General features: G+C 42.4%; 1 protein-coding gene across 5 annotated transcripts in view; it reads right to left on the bottom strand.

Annotated features, from left to right (window-relative positions):
* Window positions 1-1,038: 1,038 nt before the first annotated feature.
* The window catches only part of TEK (TEK receptor tyrosine kinase), an 89,424-nt gene continuing 71,652 nt past the window's right edge, over window positions 1,039-18,810 (bottom strand). For all 5 annotated transcript variants that reach the window (XM_048849446.2, XM_048849448.2, XM_048849445.2 and 2 more), the window contains 11 exons: window positions 15,856-16,155; window positions 15,106-15,263; window positions 13,856-14,066; window positions 9,445-9,555; window positions 8,233-8,423; window positions 7,494-7,607; window positions 5,927-5,997; window positions 4,454-4,494; window positions 3,043-3,139; window positions 2,294-2,393; window positions 1,039-2,113 (listed from right to left, as the gene is read on the bottom strand). In XM_048849446.2, the coding sequence (XP_048705403.1) occupies window positions 2,039-2,113; window positions 2,294-2,393; window positions 3,043-3,139; window positions 4,454-4,494; window positions 5,927-5,997; window positions 7,494-7,607; window positions 8,233-8,423; window positions 9,445-9,555; window positions 13,856-14,066; window positions 15,106-15,263; window positions 15,856-16,155 (1,469 nt within the window). In that variant the 3' untranslated portion in view covers window positions 1,039-2,038. The remainder of the gene's footprint in view (window positions 2,114-2,293; window positions 2,394-3,042; window positions 3,140-4,453; window positions 4,495-5,926; window positions 5,998-7,493; window positions 7,608-8,232; window positions 8,424-9,444; window positions 9,556-13,855; window positions 14,067-15,105; window positions 15,264-15,855; window positions 16,156-18,810) is intronic.

Genomic DNA, 18,810 nt, shown 5'->3' with positions numbered 1-18,810 from the left:
TACAGAGCTATGGCTGTGTGTTCACATAAACACGGTTTGTTTTAACAGGCAGCCTGTGGCATAATGTAGCTAGCATACCATCAAAGGGGGGTAGTTACAAATGTGGTCCCCCTTAGTGTCCCCTTTCTGGAATAAAGTACCTCTTTAGGGTCTTGGGGGGGCATGCTCACGCCAGCACCAGGACTGTAGTGCTAGCATCCTTTGCAGAACTGGGGGGGGGAGGGAGGGCTCAAAGCATTAGTGTAACATGATTAGTTTAATCAAAAATGTTAAAGTACCATATCAAGCCATAATCATGCAAGGTCATACACTCATATAAATATCTGGGGTGGTTTTTTGGGGGGGTTGGGGGGGGAAGGTGGTACCACAAACATGTCATGTTAAAGTCTCTTCCCCCAACCCTCATAGGTTTCATAGAGTTGTCCTTGATATATCTGGGAGCATGAGACTCTGTCTAGGTTTCCCTCACCCCCGCACAACCAATTGCAAATTTGGGCCCCAAAAATGTGAGCTGTAAATGGCTTGTGAAGACACGTCTGTGTGATGCTAACTGGTGTGCAGTGTAACCCTGATGGAGGGGTACTGGGCTGTTACAATGTGTCTAAACAGCTTCAACATTCTTCAGCAATTATTTTTAAAATTATTACAGCTTTGACATTATAAAAATTTATCAGCACTTTAGGCAGACTGTGTCCAATAGCTGGCTCATTTGCCCTGTCTCTGTAGGGGATGGATGGTGAGGAGGGGACACAGCCAGGGGCAGGGAGCTGTTGGGGGGTGGCTGTGGAGTTGAGGAAGATTCACCCAGCAGTTGCGAGGAGCCACCATGGCCCAGGTGTCCTTCCTGCCCCCCATGGGCTGAGAGCGAATTAAAGATCTTCATCTGATAGCAAGAGTCCGGAGTCAGTTCTCAGACACACTAATGCAGAAGGCCATTATACTGAAATGTAAAAATATTTCCTGCCCTCTTGACCATCATGTACATTAGCTGAATGATGTGTAGGAGTTGAGAACCTTTTAATAATGCCACTGAAGAAAAATATTTCAAAGGCTTTTAGTACATTATTTGTTAAAGGCGACACAGTAAACTACAGCCAGGCACACAAGGAATAGGGGTGGTCACAAGCAAGTAAGTGAACCTTGCCTGTTTATAATTAACTAATGATCCATACTTAGTCAGTGTATTATTAGACTCAAATACAAAATGAAAAAATTGCACTTGTAGCCAAACTGACCTTTTAGAAATGTGTTTTACAATATGTAATACATTTATGAATGCCCAGTCTTTGTGATAAACGCCCTGTGGCTTTCTAAAATAACACCACTCTCTAATATATATATTGTCAAGATAAACATCGATATTTAATACAGAACTTGGCTATTAAACTGAATGACAAAAAACAAACAGCAGTTGCTTGTATAAATACATGAAAGGGTGGGGGAGTTGCTTTACCAAGTGTGAGGTCAGTCGATCGAGATAAATCAATTAACAGTAGGATACCAAGGGAGGAAAAATAACTTCTGAAGTGATTAGAGAGTGGCCCAGACAGTTGACAAGAAGGTGAGAGTAACAGTGGGGAGAAATTACTATTGGGGAAGTTAAGTTTACGTTTTGTAAAGACTGCCCTCACACTTGGTAAAATAATCCCCCCATCCTTTCATGTATTATACCTGCTCCTGTATTTTCACTCCATGCATCTGATGAAGTGGGTTCTAGCCCATGAAAGCTTAAGCCCTAATAAATTCGTTAGTCTTTAAGGAGCCACAAGGACTCCTTGTTGTTTTTGCTGGTAGAGACTAACATGGCTACTACTCTGAAACCTTAGAATTGATGACTTTAGCCCATTCTTACTCAAAACAGTATATACATTCCTACAGTCTATGGAGGCAGAGCTTACTGTAAGATATACAGAATGCTATCTGTGGTTCAACAATATTTTACAAAGAGCTATACACAGCACATCCCATTCTGTGCCCCAGAAGGCTGAGTTTTTGGTTTGTTTAATAGTTATTCAATATATGAAGATTTTTTTCTGTCTTAAGCAGCTTCTTCAGCAGAGCAGTCAATGCCTGCATAGGTAAACTTCTCATACAGCGTGGTATTCACATATGTCTGAAAGAAGAAGAGAGGTTGAAGTAGGTGATGCATGTTTTTCCTCAAGCGCACTAAGCTGTGCTCTAATTATTTTGGGGATATAGAGCTCACTACTTGTGTTTACAGTACCCCCAATGAACTTGACACACATGCCATGGAAAGATTTAGCCTTTGGACTTTAAGCTAGCACAGCCTTACCTTTCGTTCCTCTAACATCCTGTTCAGTGACACCAGGATCTGAGCGAATGACGGCCTTTCATACGGTTTCTCCCGCCAACACTGTCTCATTAGGTCATACCTTTAAAAATCAGACACAACCCGATGAGGACTTGGCAGCATGTCACTGAACACAAGGCCTGCAGATTCCATCTTAAAACCATGGCAAGCAGCCCCAGTTTAAGGCTGGAATTTTCAGGTGAGGTGCACCGAGCAGTGGGAGGCACAGGAGCTGTTATAGCAGTGCTTCACCACCTGAGCCTCTCATTAGGCATTCCCAGACTCCCGCATAGGAATTGGCTTTACTGCATGGCACACAGCCGCATGTATGATCTCCTCCACGGTTTCCTCCAGCGTGGTGGTAACTGTACTGGTGTTGCCCACACCTGTTAAGGTAGCAAACCCATTTCAATTCAAACATGCTTTGTTTTACTTTTTCAACTGCCATATTTGGGCTTAAATTTCCCATGCTTGGCCTTCTTGAAGGTGATCTTTCGTGTGGAACGTTGCGGTGGTTTTCAAAAGGACAGCCACCCAGCCTGTGCAAAGTATAGCACCTCTGGAGGCAAATTGCCATTCTGCAACCAACAGTGCATTCAGGCCTCATACAGCTATATTATTGAATATTTTAAAAAAATCACACATTTGCTGAATCATGGCTTCCCTGAAAACTGCTATTTTCACAGTAAACAATGGAAATAAAATAATAATTAATGAACTTATTTGCTTACACCTCATCATCGCAGTTGAGAGGCTTTTCCAGTCTGTACCCTTGTGGCAATTTCTCATAGAGTTCTGCACATGTCATTCCACAGTATGGTGTCCCACCTAAAACACAAGATTTTAACACGGGTTTAAGCAAATGTTTCTGGTGCTATCACAAATAAGGATAACCGCGCTCAGCACAAGAGCCACAGGATGGCTCAGCAACAAAATATTTGATGAAGGCAGGTTAAAGATGAAGGAAGATTGTACTGAGTAACTGTATTTGATAATAATAATTTTAGTCGTTATTTATGCTGTGCTAAAACCATGCACAGTGTTTTTATAAAGTAAAAGGCAAACGGGCCAGATCCTCAGCTGGTGTAAAATGGCACAGTTCCATTAATAATGTGTCTCATCAAATTTTTCCAGCCAGTGGCCTGATTCTGATCTCACTTACACTGCCTTCCGTAGCGTTATTCCTGTTTTACACTGCTGTAAGTAAGATCAGACTTAGGTCCCATGTGACCAGTGGTAGTGTTTGCAGGATCAGGCTCTAACTTATATTTGGAGAGTACTCTTAGGGCTAGGTCCACAAAGAAATTTAGGCCTGGTGACATTGACTATAGATACGTAGAAAATCACCGTGATTCACAAAGCCTGAGTTTGGCACCTAAGCTCCCTATACAATGAATGCAGAGAAATCAGCACCTCAGAATGGGCTTTACAAAAAGCCAGCAGGCTAGGTAGCTCCTTGCCTAACATAGCCAATGGGAACTGCCAAGCTGAGGGGTGTGGGCTCCTCCTCCTCCAGCTGTTTTGCAAAAACTCACCTCTAGGGGCCAATCCAGTAGGCATGCTCTGAGCACACTTACCAGATTGGGCCCCATAGGTGACTTAGGTGAAAGAATGCCTAGCTTCTCCTGGTTTCTGTTTGGCTCTGGGGCTTAGGAATCCAGACACATAGCATGGCTGCAGTGCGCACGCTCAGAGGCAGAAACAGGTGCCGACAGGGTTCATGGGCAGCTGAGCAGGGGGTTTGTGAAACCCAGTGCAGCCTGGGATGTAGGTGCCTAAAGTGGCAGTTAAGTGCCTTGGTCCTTTTATTAAGCTCACCCTTGGAATATTTGTTTTTTAAAAGAAAATACCTGGTGTAAATTCCTTGCCATGGGATAATGAAAAGAGTCTCTCTCTACCTTGCTCAGGTAATGTGGTGCCTGACCTGGACTGAGTTGGAATTGTGATGATTTTTTTAAGGGTATTGTGACCAATGCAGGATGTAGTTAATAAATCAAAAGAAAACAGCGGAAGATGTTTGAAAGCGAGGAATGGCTTAGTGGGCTGAATGCAGGGCTGAGAGCCAAGAATACCCAGTAGGGATACTGTACTAGAATATCCCATGCTGGTTTATTTGTCTACCAGAAAAAAATGGATACTTACCTAAACTGACTATTTCCCATAACAGGACACCATATGACCACCTGCAATAGGGACAAAGAAAAAGCACTCATACCTTGATAGGAACAATGATTAAAAGTGAACAGGTGTGATACTGAAGAGAATTTAAAAAGACATTTTGCTAATATACAGAGAACGTAAGTTACAATTCACTCTTTTCATTTTTTTCTGATCAATTTTCTGTTTGGGAGTAAGGATCCAGGCTTTAAAACATATAAGGCCAGATTCTCAGCAGGTGTAGATGAGCATTGTACCACTGACATCAATGGAGCTACACTGATTTACACCAGCTGAGGATCTGGCCCATTTCCTCACTGTCTCTGTCTCATTTAATACACAAAGTGCCAAACTCTTCTCACAGTTCAGTTTCACCAGTGTAAACCCAGAACAATTTCATTGAAGTACATGAAATTATGCTGAATTTACACTGGTGACTGACTTCAATAGCACTAGTCAGGTGGGCAGAAATTGGCTCTTAAAGGAGTCATCAAGAATGTAAGAACAGCCATACTGGGTCAGACCAAAGGTCCATCTAGCCCAGTGTCCTGTCTTCCGACAGTGGCCAATGCCAGGGGCTTCAGAAGGAATGACCAGAACAGGTAATCATCAAATGACCCATCCCTTGTCATTCGTCCCCACCTTCTGGCAAACCTCCTTATGAGGTTTCTTTTTTAACTACGATTATATTCTGCTATTTTGTTTATCTGATTCCAGAAGAGACTGTCATGCAAAGAAGAATTATTTTGTACCTCCTTTTCGTCTCTCCACTTAAAGATTTACAGAGACTAAGTTCAATAGAAAATGACCAAATGTGTCAGACGTCGCATAGAAATGAACCAGCACTATAGTCTATACAGAAAATTTCGGCAGAGGTATCGCCTCTGATTACTTTCCCCTTTTCGCTCAGGTTGTGACCTAGCAAGGCACTTAAACCCCACAAGGAGTCCTGTTGACTTTAATGAGACAGCTCAAGTACTTACAGCTATGCACATGTTTAAGTGCTTTGCTAGATCAAGCCCGTAGAGCTTGGCCAACTCTATCTGATTTCCTGGCATGTACTGCTATCACAGATCTGAACTTTTGCTGTTTTCCTGGATACTTGCTACACTTCGCTGGCAGAAACTGGTGTTCGTATGGGCCTTCCAAAGGTGCATTTGAGTTTGAGTTTCAAACTAGAGATGCCCCTGAACTAACCCCATGTCCAAAATCCCATGTACTTTGTAGAAACTCAGATCTGGACTCAGACCCAAACTTAGCCTGGTTCAGTTTTTCCAGACTATTCCTTGTAGTCTGATAAGCTGTCTGCCCACATGGTGACACATATGCCTGTGTTTTCTGAGTTCCATGAATTAATAGCTGCACGATTAAAAACGCTGGCAAAAAAACTTTCCCCTATGAAGCTTCGATGTTATTAAAGAAAGTCTTGTTAAAAACATGTTAAAGAACTGTACTTACACATCACTGTTTGTGGTGTACACACTGTAATTTAGAGATTCAATTGCCATCCATCGCACTGGAAGCCTTCCCTGGAAGTGATGCCATTAGAATTGCATTACAGGCTATTATATTAATGGTAGTGTTCATAGCTGTTTCAAAACAATCTTACTGAAACCTGCACCACGAACAACCATTACTTACATTAGTGAGCACTTACACAGGTAGCCCCATTCACGTCAATAGGCCTACTGATATACATGCTCCCCAACTTGAGCACTGGTTGTACAATCAGGTCCCAGATGCACAGCTCCCAGTAAAGCAAAGAGAAGTTCTTTCCAAATGAGTGTGGTCCCACTATGAATTGGAAACAATTCTGCTTGCATGATGCACATCCTGTGAACCATTCCTTTCCCATTGACCACAAGGTGTCAGTGACTCAGAGGCAGAATCATGTGGGATTGGATGAAGAGACTCATTAGACAGTTCACTTCTTCCTCTTCAAGGGATGCCAAGGGTTTAGTGCCTGGGAAGTGGTCTTCCTCCCTGAGGAGCCTTGCACATAGGATTCCATCTCATCACTCCCACCCACTCCACCCACTTTTCAATGGAGCCTCTAGGGGAGTGTGCAAGATAGTTTGACCAATGATTCATCAACATTCAGTCTCATTACTTTCTCAGGCCCTGATCCTAATCTTAGGTCACTGGCTTTACACCAGTGCAGACCATGGAGGGATTCACTTTCATATATGAGCTTTGTAAATATCAAATTGGAACATAAGAATCAGTTACATGCCTTTACATTCCTCATTACATTCATGAAATAAATACAAAGGCCAGGGTTGGAGTACAAACTTTCAGCTTGTGCAAAGGATTTGCTTCTAAATAAGTCTGCTTTTCATTAAAAATAATCAGACACTTCTAGCTAGAGTTGTTCCCATCCCTTGCGTGACAGTGTTATATCCCAGAACTCCTTCAGCACATCTGGACAGTTGTCTGTGGTTGTGACACCCTTTTTTAGTAGTTCACTATTTCAGTTGTGAGACAAAGCTGCCTGTGAATAACTAGTTTGCTTTTTTCTTCTTTTCTTTTAATTTAAATTTTTAGTACTCTGAATCGCGACAACAAGACTAATTGTTGTATTTGTCCTATGTGTGACATTCAGAACTACTGAAATCTTACTTATTAGTGATGTCATATGTACCAACATTTACTCTGATCCAAATATCTGTATAGAACAGAATTGCCATTGCTTTAACACATCTGTTTTGCACAATGGGATCCTTAGCTGATGCAAGCTGACATAGCTCCACCTATGTCAATAGAATGAAGCCATCTGAATACAGATTATAGTTGAAAGACGTTTTTTTTAAATGGCTAGTGATGGGCCTCAGCCAAAAAGCTACATCCAAATATCCCTGAACTTTGCATGAAATTTTTGCAACTGGTTCCTTGGACTTTAGGAAGGTTAAGAACCAAACTTTGTCTCTTGGCTCCATCTCTAAAAAAAAGACATAGTGATAACCCCTGATGAGGTGTGATTTTCTCAAAGAATGATCATACTGAACATGTTTGTTTCAATCCTTACCATGGTCTTTTTAACATAAACTTCTTGACCTCTAGACAATCCAAAATCTGCTATTTTTGCAACATAGTTTTCTCCAACCAAGATGTTTCTTGCTGCCAAATCGCGATGAATAAACTACAATAAAGAAAACAGAAATTCTGAGGTAACCCAGTATGCTTAGATGTTCGGCTGTGTGTGTGTGTGTGTGTTCTCCCTGTGTGCTGCCCCAGCTTTGTGCAGACAGCTGCCACAGTAGACGTGGAGCGAACCGCCCAATGACCACAAGAGTCATTAAAGTACGAAGGTGCCAGTCCAGGTTTATTATCAATAAAGCATGGTAATAGCACCTGGTAGACTCTACAAGGATGCTAAGACGTATGCCCATGACCATGGATGCAGCTCAGTGAATGGCGGAACTTTTTGGTCCCCCCTTGGCTGATTCTCCCTCTGAGGTTCATCTTTATACCCTTATACAAACAAGTTAGTACTGCCCCTTTGACATAGTTAATCACTGTCCCCTGACGTGGCTCGTTATCACCTTGATCATGTTGGTTCAATCAGAACATCTCTATTACATACTGTCATCCTGACCTTATCTTTTAGGAGGGGTCAGTGTATTCCTGTTATCCTTGGGGACTGTATAAAAGATCAGTTCTGGAATAGCCCTAACAATACATATTGAATAGAGGTGACAAAAACTAGATCAAGCCCTAAAAACTAAAGCGCTGTGTTTTTAAAAGACAAGGAGCTCAGAGCTGACCTGTTTTTGGCTTAAGTAGTCCATCCCTCTGGCCACATCTGCTGCAAAATGCAGAAGCTGCTGAGAAGACAGCGTGGAGGCAGTGCTGTTGGCAATAGCAAATGCTGGGTCTGTCTCCAGCACTCTGCTCTTCCTTAGGAAATCGAGTAAATTTCCATGGGGAGCATATTCAATAGCCAGGTAAAGATACCCTAATGTAAAACAGAGAGAGCAGTATTACATAACAAGCTAAAAATGGAGACAGTGTCAGTGATTATGCATTTCCCCTGATTGGGTCCCACTACTACAGTATAATGCCACACAAGATTCAAACAAACAAACAAACAAACCTTCTATTTCTCAGATGCAGAAGAAGAAGATGGCAATGATGGCCATTTCAGAAGGATTCTTGTGATTTTATAGTTCAAAAAGCGTTTTTCATAACAGAAATGTTGCAGCCCAGCAGTTCACAGTGTGGAATACAGTGTAGAACCTCAGAGTTACAAACACCTGAGGAATGGAGGTTGTTCCAGACTCTGATTATTCTTTCAAAAGTTTACAAGTGAATTTTGAAACTTTACTGTGCATAAGAAAAATGCTGCTTTTAACCATCTTAATTTAAATGAACCAAGCACAGAAATAGTTTCTTTACCTTGTCAAATCTTTTTTTTTAAATTTCCCTGTATTTTTTTTGGTAGTTTACATTTAACGCAGTACTCTACTTGCTTTTTTTTTTTTTTTTGTCTCTGCTGCTGCCTGATTGCGTACTTCCAGTTCCAAATGAGGTGCGTGGTTGACTCGTCAGTTCGTAACTCTGGTGTTCGTAACTCTAAAGTTCTACTGTAGTAAGTGGCCAGATCATTAACTGGTGTAGATCTATTCACTGCAGTGATCCTCCCAGGTAAATGTTGGCTTATGAACAAACCTCCTGTCCAACTACCCCATTCCTTGGTTTTGAAACAGATTAATTCTGCAAACCACCAAAAAGAGCACTGCTGATCACTGGTGGTCCACAGACCACTGTTTAGCTATGTCGTGTTTTCTGTTTATTATGCATCTAAATATTTTATGTAAAAATCTGCTTATATTTTATGTTATAAAAAGGGTGCCATCTTTCCTTTTCTGAGCACAATAATTACTTTAATATAAGGAGAATTTCTGGCCTGGACAAATATGTAGTTTTATATTTTATTTTATTGGAATTTTTAAAGCCAGGTAAACAAAATATCCTACCCCGATGTTCACATGCTCCCAAAAGATTTATGATATTATGATGATGTCCAAGTTTACAAAGAACTTCCAATTCTCCAGCAAAGTCTCTGTGATCATCCTTTGAGGCATACTCTGAAAATATAAGAAACATTTATTTATGTACTCATCTAAACTGCAGTTAAAACCACGCTGTTGCTACTGTCATTAAGACAAGAACTTGGACTACTGGTTGATGTTGAAAAGGGATAAACTCCATGGTATTCCAGTCTTTACCTAAATAATAAAATCATTCTTCAGTCAAAAACCTAGAGGCATCATAATGTCTTCAACAGTCACACCCAATATGTCACTCCTCCTATGGTATGGAGACACAATATGCCTTAGCAGGTTATACAAATCCATCAGCCTAAAAAAGAGAGTGAGCAGATCTTGATATTGAAGTCCCCAAATACCAAACGCCTTAAAGCATCCAATTCAAGGGTAATAAAAGTAGCCAAGCAAGCTTATTCCAAAAGCCATCGATAGGCTAACGCGATCGTACACCAGAAATATTTTTCACCTAGCACACTTACAATGCAGCACAAAATAAGACTTCTGTGAAGTCTGGTGTAGTAAACCAACTGAACCCACTTTCTGTTTACCTATGATGAAAAGATCTTTAACATCTAAAAATGAGAATATGATCTGAAACATCATAGCACAGTTGTGAAATATGCCTGGTTTTATACCTACCCTGCAAAATCAAATAAACCTCGGCTACCGCTATGATTCATCTTGTCCTTAATTAAGGGTCCAATCTAACCCCAGCTGAAGTCAATCAAAATAATCCACTGAGAGTTGGACTGAGCCTAATGATTCCTAAAGAGCAAAATCAGCAATGCTTGGATCTCTCTGTTTAAAAGATACATTATAAATCTTGGGAGAGTGGCTGGAGAGTTGCCCCTAAACTTATGTTTTAATTTACCATATACCAGCGTTTCATGTCCCTGTTTCTACTTGTCTATTGTAGCTGGCATGTTGGCATAGCCAGAGTGGTATTGCCCTTCTGGGCTACCCACACTTAGACCAGTTTTTCATCCATAAAAGATGCACACTGGGTGTGACGCATGACCAGTGAGGTATTATAGAAGGTTTTGTGCTGGCTTGGTAAATCTAAGTATTGGAATATCCAATACCTGCCCCATTCTTTGCAGTTCATCCTAATTGAGTGACCTCAGTCGGCTCCCCTGGGACTCCGGTCATAGTGGCATAGTCCTGCTTGGACACACATTACCACAGGTTAATTGGGTTTTTGGATCAAAACCACACACTTGTCAAAAATTAATTTTGATAATGGAGAGCTTAAGGGTTAAAAATCAGTTACAGTGAGTGATCCAAATCCTAGGAAGATCCTGACAGAAAAAGCTTGGAAGAATTGTGCTCACAGAGGGGGTTGTCTTTTAAAAAAGGGCCCCAGAGCAAGAACTGAAAAATCTGTTAATGGCCAGTAATCAGGAGGCAGACCCAGCAAAAATGCCTGCAATGAGAAACTAGCAGCAACTTGAACAAAAGCTAATACCTCTTCGATTGCAGGGAAAGCAAAAGATAGCTGATATGGAAAGAGATGCTGCTGAAAGAAAACGCCTGTGTTCTGAACACTAACAAAGAATCACATATATTCAATTGCAGGAACTAGAAGCTAAGGCAAAATGGACAAACTTAAGCTCCAACTCAAGAGAATGAAGGACTGCATCATCCTGAAAAGCTTCTCAACAGCAAAGATGGGGATAGAATCTATCCAGTTTGTAACCATGTTGGTATGTTGTTTGACTCTAAGTAGTTGTCTATGTGTAACTAAAATATACCCCAACTCTGCCACCTTTTATGTAAATGCTTTTACCGCGAGGTGAGGTGAAGGTAACCCCATAACTTGGGCAAAGAATGTAAAAATCAATGGTAAAAGCTGTTTAGGGCAAATTACAGGTTCTAACATCAGTCTTGTTAAAGAGGATCTTGTCAAAGAGGAAGATTACTTACCAGGTGAAAGTGTGAATATTTTAACCCTCTATGAGTTTGCTGTAAATGTGCCTTTAGCCAGAATCCACCTTGAGTGGAATGGCATTAAACATGAAGTTATAGCCGGTGTAAGGAAGTTATTGCCCAAGCATCTTTTGATTGAGCATGATATTAAAGCTTTGTTTAGTCAGGTTAACATAAATCAGTCACAGGAAAGAAATAATCCTAAACCTGTGTCTATTGGGGCAATAACTTGCCTATTGAGGAATTCTCCAAATGTTTGTCTGTGGAAAATAGCTGTTTGTGCAGAAAAGCAGTTTATATGTGAATGAAGTTTCTGAATGTCTGTCTAATATCTCACAAGTGAATCTGGAAATAGATAAAGCGCAGAAAGAACGCATTGGTCAGGAAAATGTTTCTCCAGAGCAGATTAAAGTTGATGATCAAATTAAAAGCCCAAACTAAGGAAGAAAGGATTAAGCACCCTGCAGGACCAATGACTCAAATTCATCCCTTAAAAACATAAGGGGAGACAATGTTTGTGTTTTTGTGTATTTGCATATATATGGGTAGAGATCAACAGTGTAATCAAACAGTCCCTGTCTATGCTGTATTCTGTTAATTCAGAGATCAAAAGAAATTCTTAACAATTAAATGAACTGTAAACCTAGGATATTGCTGTATTCATCTCTCTTTGAAGTGTATAGCCAATCATCTGCAAATGGTAGAAAAACAGGCAATTGCTTTATGTGGATCTGTGTGGAGAATTACCTGCCATGCTTAGGAAATGAGTGTCTATTGTTCTCCGAGGGACTCCGATCTGTCACAAGAAGGCCTGAGACTTGGGTCCTGATCCTGTCATCTCAGATCTGCTTGAGGTTTCATGCAGGGGAAGCCTAAGCAACAAGGACTAAGATCCCAGCGCTGACTGGCCCGCCTTGAATATAAACATTGGACTATAACCTATGAACTATTTCTGAAACAACTTTTTGCCTCTACAAAGCTCACCATCTCTGCTATGAGTCTGAATCTCAAGCACTGTACTCATGTCTGTGTGTATACTGGTCTTTTAACTAATCCTCTCTCCCTTTTCTTTTTTAATAAATTTTAGTTTAGTTAATAAGAATTGGCTGTAAGCATGTATTTGGGTAAGATCTGGAATATTCATTAACCTGGGAGGTAATGTGTCCGATCCTTTGGGATTGGTAGAAACTTTTTATATGATTAATAAGCTTTCATTAGTTCTCATCATATTTAACTTGGGTGTCTGGGTGAAGGTCTGAGGCTGGGTTACTTTAAGGGAACTGCGTTGTTGGCTTCTGGGTAACCAGTAAGGTATTATAGAAGGTTTTGTGCTGGCTTGGAAAATCTAAGTATTGGAATATCCTCCAGCTTTGGGGATTGTCTGCCCCATTCTTTGCACTTCATCCTAATTGAGTGACCTCAGTTGGCTCCCCTGGGATTCCGGTCACACTGGGTATCATTAAAAACTAAGCATTCACCATTCCATGCACCAGCAGCAACCAGGTTTTCTCTTCTTTTTCTGAGAATGGATGATAAAATGGCCACCCTTAAACAATTGCCAGTTTCCTCGGATAATGACCTAGAGAGCTGCATAACAACATCTGCACTATTCCAGGCACTATAGTGGCAGTATTCTAGTATTTCTGGAACTTAGATACCATGCTGATAAGCATCTTAAAAGTACCTTAGGGTATGTCTATACTACCTGCCAGATCAGAGGGCAGCAATCGATCCAGCAAGGGTCAAATCGACCCCTGAGCACTCTTCTGTCGACTCCTAAACTCCACCGCTGTGAGAGGCGCAGGCAGAGTCGATGGGGGAGTCCAGCAGTCGACTCACCACGGTGAAGACACCACAGTGAGTAGGTCTAAGTACAGCAACTTCAGCTACATTATTCACGTAGCTGAACCTGCTTAACTTAGATTGATCCCCTCCCCCCGCCCCCGCAGTGTAGACCAGGCCTTAGATAGAGAAGTGATGCCCAAAAAGAAGTAGAAGGAAATTTAAATGACCCTACAAATATACTGCTACCGTATCTATTTATTTAAGGCAACATTGGCAAGTTTTAAAGGCTCTGTGCCATTATCACTGTGGAGTAGCAAATGATGAGATTTTCATGTGACTCATCAAACAGACTGAAACTCATATGGAAGAGTCAGCACTCAATGATACCGGGTTAAACTATAAAAAACACACCGACAGAAAAAAAAGCCATCTCCAGGATGCAAACCTTGGCCAGGCAAAAGCAGAAGTGAGCTTATTATTCATGCTTATTATTTAGTATTTATATTACAGTAGCAGCCAGAGGCCCCAGTCAGAATCAAGGTCCCCTTATGCCAGGCACTGTACAAACCCCGATAAACATAGGGCCCCGGCCTCAAAGACTCTGCAGTCTTTAATGAAAACCGCTGACCTTTCATCCTTTTGATGGCAGCATCCATTCGCAAGCCATCCTTCTTAATTCGTGCTTTAAGGACTTGTCCAAAGTTGCCCTCCCCAATCACATCTTGAAATTTGATGTCATTCCACTCGAGGACTGGATAGATAGTGGGGTCTGGGCTGTTCTTGGCTTTCCTGCTCAGAGTGAGAGTTCCTGAGTTAAACTGGACAGCTGGCTCTTCTCTCTGTGAAAAAAATTAACCACGTTAGTAGTAGTTTGTACCGTATGGAGTAATACCACAGAACTTACTACCCATTCAATATAAGCATATGGGAGCTGAGCCTTCTCTAGCTTATTGTCTTCTGCAGTGTAATTCCTGGTTTATACTGTCTAAATGAGAGGAGTGTCAGACACTCGCTGACCACTTTTATAAAAGTGTAGTGGAGGCTGACAGAAAGTAGGCTACAGGGTTGGGTAAGCTTCCTTCTTCATGCTGAGCAGCTTCCACTGCAGTGTTGAGGAAGAAAGAAGAGAAAGCGAAACATCTGAGCAAACTATTACATCTAGCAACTAAATAGTCTCCGCTCTCTCCCTTGCCTAATCAGGCTGGGGCACATCAAATAGTCTGCTGTGTTTGAGGGGTCATCCTCGCTTTAATTAATGCATCCTCATAGGATTTGCTTCTGTGGAAGAAAAGAGTGTAGGGAGAGTTTCCATGGGACCTAACAACTGGTGATGATGGCCCATACTGTCCACTGTATGAAAGAAGCCGGAAGAGGTGTGGTGCTGCCATTGGCTGGCTCTTGGCCTGCCGTGCCCATCTCTACAGACTGTGGAGGAGCAGTTACTGGGGCTCGGAGTAGCAGTAACTTGCACTGCATTTTACAACCCACGGTGCAGCTTAAATGGAGACTACACCACACCGAGTAGTGTGTTCACAAGCCTTTCTCTGGTCTGGCAGGGCATGCCTCCCGTCCTCACACACATCAGATCACCAACTGGTGCTGCAAAGGAGATAGAAGCAGTAAAGCAGAAGGGGAGACATAGCACATAGTTGCCTTCCTTCTCTAGGTGGACCCTCAACTTTGTATCCCACAGTTGTGATCCCCTGCTCACCTCTGGGTCAGTGATAGGAAAGCTTGACACTATTAATGCTAACACATGCTTTAGGGGGCAGCTTTATTTCAAAAGTCAGAAGAGGAGGAGGAGGGAACCATCAGAAAAAGACAACAGATGAGGCTGAGATGAACAACTGCACCGACAAAGCAAAACTGGAAACTCACCACCACATTTTGGAAGGCTTGAGCCATTCTGCGCTGGAAGTTGGCTCGCTTTAGCTGCAGCATGATGAGAAAGGCCAGGAGGATTGTTAGGCAGGTCATCCCTGCTGAGCCAAGGATAGCAATCAGCAGCATTTTCCCTCCCTTCGATTCATATGGAGCTGTTGAGGGGAAAATGGCACTTAATAGCATCTGGTTAACGTTGACAGTCCTCTGAGGGGAGTAAATATTAGCATTCTCATTTTACAGATGCACAAATGGAGGCCCAGAGAACTTGGGCCTCATCTTCGGTAGTGCTGAGCACCCGTGGCTCCACTGATTTCAACTGGAGCTGGGGGTGCTCAGCATCTCTGAAAGTCAGTCCGTGGGTGGCCAGGCTGGTGAAATTCCATGGCCTGTTTTATGCAGGAGGTCAGATTTGATGAGCTAATGGTCCCTTCTGGCTTTAAACTCTAAGAATCTATGAAACGTTGGGCCCCCAATAACTGGGGCACTGAAAGTCAGCAGCCACTTCTGGAAATTGTGTGACTTGCCCCAGGCTACACAGTGAACCAGTAACAGAGCTGGGATTCAAATTCTAAGGTCTTTGTCCGGATGTGCACTGGGTACATTTTTCTTAAAATCCAACAAAATTCAGAGTAACAAATATAAGCTCATCGGTCCCCAGCTGTGTTCTCAGCTTGCTAACCCACATGGCCCCTCAGACCGCCCAGGCATGGCTTGAACTGAGTTCAGGAAGCTGGGTTAACCAACCTTTTGTTTCCGGGAGAGTCTGCAGTTCAAGAGAGGGATTTGGGTTGCTCAGTCCAATATTGTTCTGTGCACTAATCTGAACCAGATACGCAGTGTTCGGCTCGAGGCCCTTGAGATGATACTGCGTGATGGTTGTGTTTTTTATTGTGACGTCAATGTGGTTGTACTCAGCCTTGCCATAAATCTTGTAGCTGATGATGATGGAGGAGATGGACTGTCCCGCAGCAGTTGACCAAGAGATGATGGCGGAGGTGTCCGTGATGTTGAAAATCTTGATGTTGTCAGGTGATGGCGGGATTCCTATGGACAAAAAAAGAACACGTTCCAGTTTACATCCATCCTTGCTCCTTCTCTTAGCGCCAATCCTTTCCCCAATACTCCCACTGGCTTAAACAGAACCAGGATCAGGGCGACAGCAAATGAAACTTGACTATGTTTTTATAAACTTGACATGGTGTATTTCATTCTGGCACCAACTACTGCAATACTGAACACTTCCAGCAGAGTGTCTTCATGGTATTCCCTATCCTTGCTAGGAAAAAGAAGAGACTGCTCCAGGTACTACTATCCTAGACAAAGGGCTTCCTCTTGAATTAGGGCAGCATAATTTTACCTCCTGACTGGATCAGCATCCCCCTGTGGTTCCAGTATCCCTTACTTTTCATTTCTTTAAGGCCTGTTTTCCTTGTCCATCCAACAGCCATTAGGAAGGGTAGAAGTCAACGGCAAAACTCCCACAGATTTCAATGGGAGCAGGATTGAGCCCTTAGCTGGTGGCCACAATCACAGCTGGCAAGACAAGTTCTCCTTGGAATAATATACCTGTGGTGATATTTCCAGAAGCAGGTCACCACTGTCATGTTTGTAATACATGCAGGGCCCAGCTGTGTAACCTTTACCAGTGTAGGTAAGCACCTGTGCGAATGGGATTAGCACTGAGGTTGCAGGCATGAGCGGTGCAGAGTTGTGCTCTTCCAGAGGAGCGTACTAGAAGCATTGTGCCTCAGGCAAGCACAATGACTTCACGAGTCCCCAGGGAGTGTGGCTGTGGTGACAGTACTGGGGGGGAGGGAGGGGGCAGGTGAGACGATGGCCTTGCCACCATTCTCATCCCTTCCTACTTCCTTTGAGGATTCTAGCACCAGCATTACGACAGACTCAACTACTCTCTGCACTCAGTGTAGTGCACAGACATTGCATCCTCTCCTCACCCTTCAGTGCTTGGTACAACTCAGCCAGATTTCCCGAATCAGTGAAGATCCTATTGTCTTGGATGGAGCTGTGGGTGCCCAGCACTTCTGAGAATCAGGCCCTGAGGGTGGGATTTTCCAAAGCACCTAAGTGATTTAGGAGCACACATCCCATTGAAAGTCACTGAGACCTGTGCTCCTGAGTCACTTAGGAACTTTTGAAACTCACATCCTTAGTCTCTGACCAGGTGGATAAGAATTAGTGCTGACCCTCAGTTATCCCTCTGAACAATAGCTAAAAGCAGCTGTAAATGCACATTCAGAAGCACTATGCTATTACTGCAGAGAATTACTGTGACGTTGCACTCCATATGTTTTATGGAAATATGTTTATAAGTGTGGATATGATGTAACTGGAATATGCGTTATTCAAAAGGTCTCTTGTAAGGTATCATTACAAAGCTTATAATCTACTGAGTGTGTTCACCCTATTTGTACGAATGTGTCATCCTTGTATCTGAAGCTAGAAATATGAAGTATTACTCTGAAGTCCTATTGTAACTATGCAAAGTGTGGGCCATTAATGGTGGCTTGGAATCTTGATGGCTCCCATTAACTAGGACAATTGGTTGTGAATGGTTCTGTTTACTCGCAAACCTTCCTGGCTACATGCACGCCAGCCCTGAAAGAATGGAGAATGAGGTCTTACAGTGACATGTGATCATATCACCTGGTACTGGAATCCACCTTAAACCTGGTGCTTTTCCATTTAGAAGGAGGGGTGGGGACCCAGACACACAAAAGATTCCCGCCTTGTGTGAAAGCTATAAAAGGGGGTAGAACAGAACAAAAGGGGCTTCAGTCTTGAGAAAACCCCTAGTTACCACCTGAGCTGGAACTAACAAGAACTGTACCAGAGGAAAGGATTGGGCCCAGCCTACGAAGGAGTCGAGTCTGTGAAAGAAGCTTATTGGAACATTGCTGAGGGTGAGATTTATCTGTATTCAGTTTCTGAAATGTATTAGGCTTAGACTTGCATGTTTTGTTTTATTTTGCTTGGTAATTTACTTTGTTCTGTCTGTTATTTCTTGAAACCACTTAAATCCTACTTTTTATACTTAATAAAATCACTTTTGTTTATTAATTAACCCAGAGTAAGTGATTAATACCTGAGGGAGCAAACAGCTGTGCATCTCTCTCTATCAGTTCTTTTGGTAACCAATTTATTTGAGCATGAGCTTTCGTGAGCTACAGCTCACTTCATCGGATGCATACCGTGGAAACTGCAGCAGACTTTATATACACACAGAGAACATGAAACAGTACCTCCTCCCACCCCACTGTCCTGCTGGTAATAGCTTATCTAAAGTGATCATCAAGTTGGGCCATTTCCAGCACAAATCCAGGTTTTCTCACCCTCCACCCCCCCCCCCCCACACACACACACAAACTCACTCTCCTGCTGGTAATAGCTATCCAGAGAAAACCTGGATTTGTGCTGGAAATGGCCCAACTTGATGATCACTTTAGATAAGCTATTACCAGCAGGACAGTGGGGTGGGAGGAGGTATTGTTTCATGATCTCTGTGTGTATATAAAGTCTGCTGCAGTTTCCACGGTATGCATCCGATGAAGTGAGCTGTAGCTCACGAAAGCTCATGCTCAAATAAATTGGTTAGTCTCTAAGGTGCCACAAGTACTCCTTTTCTCTCTATCAGTGTTATAGAGGGCGGACAATTTATGAGTTTACCTTGTATAAGCTTTA

The sequence above is a fragment of the Caretta caretta genome, chromosome 5 (assembly GCF_965140235.1).
Source record: "Caretta caretta isolate rCarCar2 chromosome 5, rCarCar1.hap1, whole genome shotgun sequence".
Taxonomy (NCBI): Eukaryota; Metazoa; Chordata; order Testudines; family Cheloniidae; genus Caretta; species Caretta caretta.
The sequence above is the reverse complement of the archived record's forward strand: the minus strand, read 5'-3'. Positions and strand labels throughout refer to the sequence as shown.